The sequence below is a fragment of the Numenius arquata genome, chromosome 2 (assembly GCF_964106895.1).
Source record: "Numenius arquata chromosome 2, bNumArq3.hap1.1, whole genome shotgun sequence".
Classification (NCBI taxonomy): domain Eukaryota; kingdom Metazoa; phylum Chordata; class Aves; order Charadriiformes; family Scolopacidae; genus Numenius; species Numenius arquata.
The window spans coordinates 132792133-132803829 of NC_133577.1; the positions used below are offsets into that span (position 1 = coordinate 132792133).

Below are 11697 nucleotides of genomic sequence, written 5' to 3' on the forward strand. Positions count from 1 at the left end.
GGCAGGAGTTACAGTACCATAGGGAAGAGCCAGATTTCACATGTAATTAAGGGGGATTTGATGTGAGAGGTGGCTGAGGGGAGACCTCTTCGCTCTCTACAACTTCCTGAAAGGAGGGTGGAGCCGGGGCGGGTCGGTTTCTTCTCCCAAGTAACAGGCCATGAGACAAGAGGAAACAGCCTCAAGTTGCACCAGGGGAGGTTTAGGATGGATATTGGGAAAAATGTCTTCACCGAAAGGGTTGTGAAGCCTTGGAAGAGGCTGCCCAGGGCAATGGTGGAGTCACCATCCCTGGAGGGATTTAAAAGATGTGGTGCTGAGGGACATGGGTCAGTGGTGACTGGGCAGGGCTGGGTTAACGGTTGGACTCGGTGATCTTAAAGGTCCCTTCCAACCAAAAAGATTCTATGATTCTACGATAAATAGAATCATAGAATCATAGAATCGTCCAGGTTGGAAGAGACCCTTGGGATCATCAAGTCCAACCATCTACCCTACACTACAAAGTTCTCCCCTACACCATATCCCCCAACACCACATCTAAACGTCTCTTAAACACATCCAGGGATGGTGACTCAACCACCTCCCTGGGTAGCCTGTTCCAATGCCCGACCACTCTTTCTGTGAAAAATTCTTTCCTAATGTTCAGTCTAAACCTACCCTGTTGGAGCTTGAAGCCTTTCCCTCTCGTTCTGTCATTAACTACCCGTGTCAAGAGACCAGCACCAACCTCTCTACAGTGTCCTTTCAAGTAGTTGTAGAGAGTGATGAGGTCTCCCCTCAGCCTTCTCTTCCTCATGCTAAACAGTCCCAATAGCTTGACATCCAGACCCAGATTTTAATTGAACGTAATTCCCATGTTAATATTTAAGGAAATCATGAACATGCTGTGCTTGGAATTTAGGGAGTGTTGTGTGTGTTTCACTCCTGGACATCAGTCCTGATCAGCAGAAGAGAGAGACAAGCGCTGGGTTGTGCTTTTTGTGTGAAGTGGCTGCTGATAAAGGTACTGCTCTACCCTTGTCAATCTGCTTTGCCACTCATGTCCGTGAGGTGTGTGTTTATGTTCTTCCATGTGGTCTGGCTCTTTGGAAGATAAACTGAGTCTCTAGAACCTGCACATGGGAACCGCAGTCAGATCCACTGGACTGAGACAGGAGAAACCTCCTGGGAATGAGAGTCCTCCCAACTCAGCTCCAGCTCTTCCACAAGGAGACATGCTCTAGGAGGACCATGGGCTGGATACAGCATGCACAGAGCTCACACACACGCGCACACAGAACACACACAGTGCACGCACGCCCTACGGCACCCATGCATGCACTCAGTGTGCTCCCACATCCCCCCACATGCTCACAGCACACACCCAGCGATGCTGCACACAAAGATTGCACCTCGCACGGCTGCACACGCAAACTTACTTGTCCATGTGTGCACACATGCGCGTCCATGCACACACACACACGCAGGCATACACACAGGCACACGTGTGCACCCACAGAAAGTGTTGCACCTACACAAACATACAGCCTGTTAGCCCCCCACACGCTCACGAGCCACTCACACACACAGCCCATCACACGTGTCTCAGCGTGTGGTCCCACTGCTCTGCCACAGTCTCCTCCCATGCCTGGCTGCGTGGACACCGTTCATGCCCATGTCCCACCTCTGCCCACCAGTGCCTCATGCAGCCTGGGGCAGTCACACCACACCGCGCTCAGTTGAGTAACCTGCACACAGCGCCCAGGATCCCACACCTCCTGTCCTGCTCCTTCTCTGGTCTCTGAAACTCTGCCCCACTCCCCGAGCTCAGAGCCCCCTCTGCTCTCCTCTCAGTGTTGTGGCTCCCACCTCCTGATCCCTGTGGCCAGGCACTGCAGGGCAAGATGCAGTGCCCGATGAGCGAAGTGGGCTCCATGAATTATGCAGGAGTTTCACCTCCTGCTGCAGCACCAGCCACCTTTGCTCTGCCTCTTGGCCCTGAAGGATTGATGTCAGTGAGCACAGCAGCAGCCCCAGCATCCTCCTCCTGCCAGCGGCCAGCCCGTCAGGAGGCCTGGGGCTGGACACGCAGGGAAGGAGGGCTGCTACGGGGACAGACCGAGCTACGGAGGACAGGGAGCAACAGAGAGCAGAGTTCACTGGCACATTAGAAAGTGGTTGTAAAAATGGGATGGGTCTTAAGAAATGCTGACTAGTAATAACAGGAGAGCCCAGAGCAGATTGATCACATTGGCTGGATGCAAAACACAGGCACATCCATGTAGGAAGACCCAGGCAAGGACATTAGCCAGCCTTACTCCGGCTTTGTCTTTGGGCTGAAAGTCCCCACATCTGCTGTGTGGTTAATGCCAGACCGCTCTGCCTGTGCTCTGCCTGTGCTTGTACATCACCCCTGGTCTTGCCTTACTCTTATTTTGGAGAAACTGGATCTTCAAGACTTTCACCCTCGATCCTGTGCCTGTCTTCCAAGCTTTCTCCAGTTTGCAAAACCAGACACAGCAACAGGTACAGCCTTCCCGGGCTGCAGAACCTCCCCTTTTCCTCCTTGTCCTCCCTATCACTCACTTCCTCCAGAGAACTGCTGTTGCTCTTTCCACTGCCCCTTCCTCGCTCTGCTTAGAAGCCGCTGATCTGCAGGACGTGGTCAGGCACAACCAGCAGCCCCCGAGCCTGGACACTGCTGCAGGGAAACACGCTTTGCTTGAGAAGCGCTCGGGCCCCCCCAGAGCCCGGCCTGCCCCAAACAGCGCCGCGCTCTCTGCCTGTCCCAGGCGGTTTTGCACCCTGGGGACATCTGGAGAGAAGCGGCTTCATTTGCTCTTCCAGAAGCCGGGAGCCCGGGAGCAGCGGCCTGAGCCGGCCTGGCGGCGGCTGGCGCCCACCGCAGGAGGGAGGCAGGGGACGGCCACTCGGGCCACCCGGCCACCGCTGTTGTTAATAAACCACCTTCGACCGCTGCACCCGGGGACGGGCCCGGGTCCCCGGAGACCGCCTGCGCCGGGCAGGGCGGTGCGGGAGGCGGCGGCAGGAAGGGCCCGGGGCCGCCCCGACCGGCGCCTCCGGCGGCGGACTACAGCTCCCGGCGTGCTTCGCGGCGGCGGCGGGTCACGTGACCGCCCCGCGCGGATCAGCTGGCCGCGGCGCGTTCGGCCCCGCCGGTCCCGGAGCCGCCGGCCCTGCCTGGACGGGACGGGTCCTGCCGGGCCGAGCGCGGAGGGCAGCGCTGCAGCCTGAGCTGAGCGCGCGTATCGCGGGCCGTGGGGCCTCCCCCGGTGGCAGCGCCATGGGGCCGCGGGGCCGGGCCCTGCCGTGGGCCCTCGCGCTGCTGGCCCTGCGCGGAGCCGCCGCCGCCCGCCCCAGCTTCGTCCTGTTGCTGGCGGACGACTTGGGGTTCGGGGACCTGGGGAGCTACGGGCACCCCTCTTCTGCCACGCCGCACCTGGACCGGATGGCGTCCCGCGGGCTGCGCTTCACCAGCTTCTACAGCAGCTCCCCGGTGTGCAGCCCCTCCCGGTACGTCCCCCGCCGCTTCCGCCCCGCCGGCTGGCGGCTGCTGCGGGGCCCCGGGGCGGGAATGGCGGCAGCTTCGAGGCCGGGCTGGACGCCCAGCTGGGGAGGTGCAGCGCTGGCGGGAACGGGGGTGCCGTGTCCCAGGAGGCCCAAAGGTCCGGCTGCGGTGTCCCCACAGACAGGGGAGGTGGCAGCCGTGACACTGGGGAGCCGCGCTGCCGGGCCCCGAGGAACGGGGCACCCGCTGAGGAGGTCGAGCACCGTGACCGCGCTGCCTCCAGCGTGATGGCTGTCTCCTCTCTCTCGACTCTCGCCCGCAGGGCAGCCCTGCTGACCGGCCGCTTCCAGATGCGCTCAGGGGTTTACCCCGGTGTATTCAACCCCGACTCGCGGGGAGGCCTGCCGCTCTCCGAGGTCACCATTGCAGAGGTGCTGAAGGCTGAGGGCTATGCCACAGCCATGGTTGGCAAGTGGCACCTTGGCCTGGGGGTTAATGGCTCCTTCCTGCCCATCCACCAGGGCTTTGACCACTTCTTGGGAGTGCCCTACTCCCACGACCAGGTGAGAGACCTGTCGCGCCCTGAAGGGTGCCCGGGTCTGGCTGGGGACAATGACTGAAAGATGAAGCTGCCTTGAAAGCACATAGAGAGGCGGGGTTAGTGCTTGCCTGGGCAGAAGGGAGTGGGGGGCCGCGAGCACGAGAGGTGGGTGCTGGTGGATGACAGGGCAGTTTTGCAGAACGTTGGTGGCAGTTGTGTGTGGGGACACGTGTCCTTTGTCAAGGTCAGCTTCTGGGCTACAAAGAAACATCTGGATGGCTGCCAGGAGAAAATGATGTTAGAGCAGCGTGGTCCATGCGCAGTTCTAGGGTGGGCACGGACCCCATGGCTTCTGGAAGTGGCTGCCCCAAGGGTGTCTGTAGGACCTGGTGGTGGGCCTCTGGGAGACTTTGTTCTGCTCCCTGTCATGCAAGACAGGGAAAAGGCAAAGTGCTGCTTGTTCTCTCCAGGGCCCCTGCCAGAATCTCACCTGCTTCCCACCCGACATCAAGTGCTTTGGGACTTGTGACCAAGGCATGGTGCCCGTCCCACTGCTCTGGAACCAGAGCATCGTGCAGCAGCCGGTCTCTTTCCCTCATCTGGTGCCGCTCTACAACAAATTCTCCCGGGACTTCATCGCTGACTGTGCCCGACGAGGCCTCCCCTTCCTGCTCTACTATGCCTCCCATGTAGGAGGGGGGGGGCTGCTCCAGGCCGAGGGTGGGGAGGGCAGCTCTTGTCCTCTGGGGAGAGCAGGGAGGCATCTCAGCTTCTTCAGCCTGTGCTGAGCAGTGATTGCCTGTTCCTGGATGACCTGGAGTTGCTGTTCCAAGGTCCAGGTCTCACAGCAGCGCTGTTCTGATAATGTTCTTGGGCTGCATCTTTCTGGAGCTTTGCCTGCTTCTCTGGGCCAGGAGTCCAGCTTGGGAACCCTCCCACTCTGGGGCTCCACATCCTCTCCTGGGGCTCAGCTCCTTTCTGCCATTTCTGAGAGGTGCTTCTGAACTTGGGGAACTTCTCATCTCCTGGGTATTGTCACATATCTCCATGTCCTAGCTGGGGTGCTCCCTGTTCTTGGGTGAACTGGGAACCAGCTGCAGCTCTGGGAGTTCACGCAGCAATCTGCTCTGCTCTGTCTCCAGCATACCCACTACCCCCAGTTTGCGAGCCAGGAGTACGCGGGGCAGTCGCGGCGGGGGCCGTTTGGTGATGCTCTCTTGGAGTTCGATGGCTCAGTGGGACAGCTGCTGCAGGCGCTGGAGGAAAATGGTCTTGCAAACACGACCTTGGTGTTTTTCACCTCTGACAATGGGTGAGTGGGCTCAGCAGGGGGCACTTTGTCACTGGTAAGATTCTGCTTCTGTGGCATGGGGGAACCAGAATGGGGCATTGGTTGACTGGGGCAAAAGGGATGTGGCTTTGCCAGGTGAGACCCTGAAGTGAGGCAAGAGGTGGATGCTGCTCTGGAGAGGACACAGTGCGTGATCTGCTCCATGTTCCTGTGACTCAGCTGTGCCCCTCTTTGTGGGCAGAAACCTCACAGGGTTCGGGCCAGGAGCATGCAGCAGCCCAAATGTACCCCCATTCCCTTTGTGTGTGGGTGGCTTCAGTCTTCGTCACCTGCACCACACCTCCTCCCTCACCAGACTGAGGAGGATGGCAGTGTGACTCGCTGGCACCATGTCTCTTGTCATGGCCCCGTTGGCAGCATCAGGGAAGGGGTAGCGTGAACCTGATGGTAGGTGGTTCTTCTCTCTCACAGCCCCTCCACTATGCGGATGGCGCGTGGGGGCAGCTCTGGCCTTCTGAAGTGTGGGAAGGGCACAACATACGAAGGTGGCATGCGGGAACCAGCAGTGGCTTATTGGCCAGGCCGTATCGCTCCAGGTGAGACTTGGCACTGCTCATGCCTTCTGCGTGCCGGTGCCAAGGCAGGGGTGTCACAGCCACCCGGCTGCCCCAGGACAAGCAGAGGGTGGGAGAGAAGCAAGGATGGCAGGGGTGGGAGTGGGATCAGGCGCTTGAACCTTTCCTTGTGTCTTGCTGTGGTGGGTGACAGGAGTGACGCATGAGATGGCAAGCACCCTGGACGTCCTGCCAACCCTGGCTACCCTGGCTGGAGCAGCTCTTCCCAAAGTTGCCCTGGATGGCTATGACCTGAGTCCAGTGCTGTTTGGGTCAGGGAAGGTGAGTCCTGTAGGCTGGTTTGGCTGCATGAAGGCTGAGTGCCTGCAGAGTCGAACCAGCTGGGGGCCAGGGGACATCCATGAGCTGGGACCTTTTGGCTGGTAGGGTCATGCCATGGGGCTCCCCATGCCAGGGGGAGCAGCTTCCCAGGCTGCTCAGCTCTAACACCTGCAGCATGTTGCCAGGCCAAACCCCCACAGCTGCAGAGGATGGGCAGAGCCCCTGTGGCTGTGAGTAGGGAGCGAACAGGGTGCTGCTGCTCGTCAGCTTCCTCTCTCTCTGGCCGTGTTCTGGCTGTAGTGTTGGGGCTCCCATGTGACACCCGGGAGTCTCCGCCTGATCCTGTTCCAGGCTTCTCTTCAGCCCGGTGGCTGCACAGGTGACCATGGCTCTGCTGCTTCCCATAGAGTCCCCGTCGGACCATGTTTTTCTACCCGCCGTCTCCCGATCCGCTGCACGGCCCCTTCGCTGTCAGGCTGGGGAAGTACAAGGCCCATTACTACACACAAGGTTGGTGCTGCCTCCTCTCCTCGGCTCGGGCAGCTTTGTGAGGTCCCATATGGTTTTGCTGTCCAAAGCTCAAAGAGGAGAAACCGTGCTACCCCTGGGGGCTTCTTTTGCAGGTTCCTTCCACAGTGACACAACCCCAGACCAGGCCTGCCACGGGCTCACCCCGCTGGCCCCTCACTTGCCCCCGCTGCTCTTTGACCTGGAATCAGACCCGGCCGAGAACTATGACCTGCTGCAGAGCGGCGCGGGGCCGGAGATTCTGCAGGTCCTGAAGGAGATCCAGCTGCAGAAAGTGCTGTTTGAACAGCGCATGGAGTTCGGGGAAAGCCAGATGAGGAAGGGCAGGGATCCTGCCCTGCAGCCCTGCTGCGCGCCCAACTGCACCCCTAAGCCCTCCTGCTGCCGCTGCTCCTAGCCTCCTGCTGCTCCGTCCCCTGTGGTTGCTCCACACTGAACCCTATCCCAAACCCCCCCAACACCCCCAACTAACTGAGCTCAGCCTTGGAGCTACCCTGTGTCTTTGGCTCAGTGAGAGCTATGACTAATGCAGAACTGGGGCAGCAAACTGTGGGACAGGGAGGTGACCAGGCTCGTGAGGCGTGTGAGTCAGTGGACCCTGTGCACTGTGTTGGACGTTCAAAATGAGGCCTCTTGGCGGAAACCCTGGCTTATTCAGGGAGGGACCACAATACGGCATCATCTCCAGAGCCAGAACAGCTCCTTTCAAACTATGACCAAGATGAAGCAAAGGGCATGTCCCAGTGTCCAGAGATCCCAGTTCAGCTGGGGGCACGCTGTGCACCGGGTGGGAACGGAGCTGGGAGCTGCAGCACCATCCCTTGCCAGGCATCAGGAGCCCAGCAAGAGAAGGAGGGGATGGATGGTCCTGGCAGCTTCAGAGGCAGGACTTTGTGCTGCGAGGGCAGAGGGGACACACGTGGGCAGGAAGCAGCTCAGGGAATGCATGCTCAAGCACCTCCACGTGACTCCGGGAGGTGGAGACGTGGCCGGGGGTTGGCAGCCGGGGCCACTTGTAAGGTCTGTGGATGCTGGGTCTGATCAACGAGGGGGGCTGCAACCATGTGCCACCCACATGTCTGAAAGGATCTCTGCCCCCTTGCTCGTGAGCAAGTCCAGCTCCACGTTCGCTATCGAATGGCACACGCACACGGTGCTCCCGCCTGGCGCTGGCCCTGGACACTGGGTGTTTCCAGGTGCAGGGTCCCTGGGGCCTCTGTTCCCTTCACCATTGCTGGCAGCCTCTGGACCCACCACCCAGCGGGTAGAGAGCGGGGCCACACAGCACCAGGTTTGGAATCACTCTCAAGAAGAAGGTGGGATGGACTGAGGTGATCAGGTGCAGGGCTCAGTCAAACAAGAAAGACACCAGCAGCTTGCCTGTGTGTGATGGGATCCTTGATGTTTACATTAATCAAGGACTATTTTTTAGCTTTCCATAGAAGAATAGAGCAATGGAATGGCCAATGCAATATTCCATACCACAGACATGCCCAGTAGGTAACTGGGGGTTGGCCAGGGGGTGGGAATGCCTGATCACAGCTCAGGATGGTGCCAGTTCAGCAGGTGGTGGCTCCTGGTCTGAGGTAAACCAGAACCAATTTTCTGTTCACTAATTTTACTTTGCAGCTGAGGCTCTTCTAACTAATTGAACTGTCTGAAGTTAACAGCATATTGCTGAGACACTGCTCACTCCCAGAGAGATAAGACCTGATTATTTTTAATTTATGCCAAGGAACGGCATGCAGAGGGGCTCTTGCTTATACTTACTGCTATAACAACCAAGGTCGCCTCTTTCCGTGGACAGAGAGTTGGGGGAGAGCATCTGTTGTTGGTTTCAGTGGCCCAACCAGGACAGGTGGTTATTGTTATTTTTTGTGTTATTTTTCCGATCTCATTCTATTAAACTGTCTTTATTTCAACCCATGAGGTTTTTTTCCTTTCCTCTCCTTTTCTCCCTCGTCTCCCTTGTGGACAGAGAAGGGGTAACCGAGTGGCTGAGTGGTGGGGGTTAAATCATGACAAGGATTTACCAATGCTGTGGAGAATGGCAGGTCGGCTGACCAGCAGCATCCGTCTCTATCTAGAGCTTAAAGTGGCATCTCTTTGCCCATGCACTGCTGGGGGTGTTGCCATGGCTGACACAGCGAGAGCAGGAGGGGACGCTGCTTTGTGCGGGACGGGGGACACAGCATGGCCGTGCTTGAATTATTGGCCTCACGCATCACTGCCATCCCCAGAGGGGCTCTGCAGCACCCAACCGAGTGCGTGCGGCCACAGTTCTGCTCTCTGGTGTGTGATTTGGGAAGGACGTGGTGGCCAAGGGCTGCAGAGCAGGGCGGCAGGGACCTTCCCCAAGGGGCTGTGGTGCCACATTGGTTTTCCTGTGGGCTGTCGGCAGGCGGTGGCTTGGAGCCAGGCGCTGCCGCTGGCCATGGGGCTGCACACCCTCATCCCGCAACCGGAGCGATCAGCGGGGCCTGTCGGGGGTGTCTGAGCCCAGCTTCTGCCACCCCTCCTGCTCGGAACCCCCCATGTTGCCCCCCCCTCCTCCTGATAGGCCCCTGCCCAGCACTCGGAGCCAGGGGCTCTGTGACATCAGCCCTGGCAACCAGGGCACCGCGAGCGCTGCCGGCGCTGCCAGCACTGCCCGGGCTGCTGCTCTGCTGGTGACAACGAGCTCTCGGCTCCTGCATCTGCCACGTGCCACTGGCACCATGAATGTGCTCCTGGTCCTCGTCCTGCTGGCCCTGTGCCGGCCCGTGCAGGGCACCTGGGACAACTGTGGGTAAGCGGCCCGAGGCTCTGGGAGGCAGCTTGGGCAACCCTTACGGGGTTCACTGGAGGGTGCCCGCTTATCCCCCGTGGCCACGCCACAGCTTCCCCAGCGCCAGGGGGGAGCCTGAGATCCCGGACAGCCTCCAGGCTGCTGGCACAGCTCTTCTGTGGGGCTAAAGCAGGAACAGGAGTGGGCAGGCGCTCGCCCTGGGGGTCCCCTGGCCCTGCAGCGCCTTGTGGGGAGGGGGGTCGGTGACCTTGAGCCCGAGCAGCAGCGAGCCACGGGGCAGGAGAGTGACGAGTTGCTGGTTACAGAGCGAGCTGCGGTCTCCGGCCCTTGGCTCATCGCTACGGTGCGTCACGCGTCGTGGGGGGCACAGACGCCCAGCCGGGGGCCTGGCCATGGATGGTCAGCATCCAGATAGTCTGGGAAGGCGGCGTGGTGCAGCACATCTGCGGAGGGTCCCTCATCAGCGCCCAGTGGGTCCTCACAGCAGCCCACTGCTTCCTGGAGAACAGGTGAGGGGCACTGTCTGGGGCAGGGAAGGGCTGGGCTGCTGCAGCCTGGGGCTCCGCTCCCTCTCACCCCTCTCCATCTGCCTTCCAGGCCCGAACTCCTGTGGCGCGTGGTGATCGGGGCCAACCGGCTGTCTCAGATGGGCCCGGAGGTCCAGGTGCGCCACATCCAGCGGCTCCTGATACACGAGCACTATAACAATATCTCGCAGCTGAACGACATCGCCTTGCTGGAACTGGACCACCCAGTCCAGTGCAGCTACTACGTACAGCTGGCCTGCGTGCCCGACGCCTCGCTGAGGGTGTCGGAGCTGAAAAACTGCTACGTCAGTGGTTGGGGCGCCACGAATGCAAGAAGTGAGTTCCCCAAAAGTGCTGGTGTCCCGAGGGCAAGCTTGGCTCGCTGGGGAGACGGGCTGGGCTTCCCGAGAGCAGGGGCGAAGGCCAAAGTCGGGCTGTGGAGACGCGTGCCCATCGGGAGATGGACCCGGCCCATTGCCCAGCACGAGACCAAAGGGAAGCACCGACCCAAGGCCTCCCGGGTGCAAAGCTGAGCCCTGGGGAAGGGGCTCACCAGGCGGGGAGAGGGGGGAGAACTGGCAACGAGCTGCTGGGGTTAATTGCTTTCTGTGCTGACAGGTTCCAGACGACCTGATGTCCTGCAGGAGGCCCCGGTCCACCTCCTCAACACCCACCTCTGTAACAGCAGCCGGTGGTACGCAGGGGCCATCCACAGCAACAACCTGTGTGCTGGCTACGCGTACGGGATCATCGACACCTGCCAGGTAGGAGGGTGCCCCCAGCCCGGACCCAGCAGCACAGCAGCCCTGTCACCGCCGCCACACACACCCTGGCACGGGCTCTGATGGGCTCCCCACCGCTGCTGGGGCTCGCCTCCCCTTCCCCAGAGGCAGGTCCTTGCCCAGTGTCTCCCCTGGTCCCAGAGGGCGGGACTCTGCCCAGAAAGCCCATCCCTGCTCTTGGCAGCCATAGGTCCAGATCCCAGTCCCAGAACATCCTTCTTCCACACATCCAGGAGCCCCCGTAGTGCTGACGGTGGCCACCAACACACCTCCATCCTCTCTCCTCTGCTGCAGGGGGACAGCGGTGGTCCCCTGGTGTGCAAAGACACAACTGCGGATTATTTCTGGTTGGTTGGGGTGACCAGCTGGGGGAAAGGCTGCGCCAGAGCCAAACAGCCCGGGGTCTACACCTCCACACAGCACTTCTACGACTGGATCCTGGTCCAGATGGGGCTGCGTCCAGCAGCAACGGCTACTCCAACACAACATGTGCCCTTCACTTACGCTCCTTCTCAAACCCCAAGGCCAATCCCAACACAATCGAGCCAGTTTTCACCATGTCCATTTTCACGCCCGAAGCTGGAGCAATTCTTTAATGTGCTGCAGGAGCTCCTGCAGGCCCTCAGGGGGAAAAACGTTTGAGTAGCAGGATGAAGAGGATCCAGCACAGGCTGCAGTGTCCCACGACCATCTCCTCTTGGGGCCATGCCTGCTGGTCCAAAGGCAGCCTCAGTGCCCAAGGCCTGCTCTGTCCTGCCACGCTCCTCTGAGCGCACGCAGATGCTGATGTTGACTTGGTTGTTGAAATAAAGTTACTGATGTTCACAGCTAAC

At 60.0% G+C, this 11697-nt stretch overlaps 2 protein-coding genes across 2 annotated transcripts; both read left to right on the forward strand.

The window, feature by feature from the left end:
- Positions 1-3286: 3286 nt before the first annotated feature.
- Positions 3287-8692, forward strand: ARSA (arylsulfatase A). The gene is made up of 8 exons (XM_074167840.1): positions 3287-3516; positions 3834-4074; positions 4523-4741; positions 5195-5364; positions 5815-5939; positions 6112-6239; positions 6647-6749; positions 6863-8692. Exons 1-8 carry the CDS (start codon positions 3287-3289, stop codon positions 7162-7164), a joined length of 1518 nt encoding a protein of 505 aa, XP_074023941.1. The 3' UTR covers positions 7165-8692.
- A 645-nt stretch (positions 8693-9337) lies between these two features.
- On the forward strand, positions 9338-11693 carry LOC141479283 (acrosin-like). Its single transcript, XM_074168379.1, has 5 exons — positions 9338-9555; positions 9861-10064; positions 10153-10418; positions 10701-10846; positions 11159-11693. The coding sequence occupies exons 1-5, from the start codon at positions 9485-9487 to the stop codon at positions 11504-11506; spliced, it is 1035 nt and encodes a 344-aa protein (XP_074024480.1). The 5' UTR covers positions 9338-9484; the 3' UTR covers positions 11507-11693.
- The last annotated feature ends 4 nt before the right edge of the window (positions 11694-11697 follow it).

Coding starts and splice junctions, on each gene's coding strand:
- ARSA (XM_074167840.1), top strand. CDS start 3,287: ATGGGGCCGCGGGGCCGGGCCCTGCCGTGGGCCCTCGCGCTGCTGGCC. Junction 4,075..4,522: donor TGCCCTACTCCCACGACCAG/GTGAGAGACCTG, acceptor TGTTCTCTCCAG/GGCCCCTGCCAGAATCTCAC. Junction 5,365..5,814: donor TTTTTCACCTCTGACAATGG/GTGAGTGGGCTC, acceptor TCTCTCTCACAG/CCCCTCCACTATGCGGATGG.
- LOC141479283 (XM_074168379.1), top strand. CDS start 9,485: ATGAATGTGCTCCTGGTCCTCGTCCTGCTGGCCCTGTGCCGGCCCGTG. Junction 10,419..10,700: donor GGGCGCCACGAATGCAAGAA/GTGAGTTCCCCA, acceptor CTGTGCTGACAG/GTTCCAGACGACCTGATGTC. Junction 10,847..11,158: donor GGATCATCGACACCTGCCAG/GTAGGAGGGTGC, acceptor CCTCTGCTGCAG/GGGGACAGCGGTGGTCCCCT.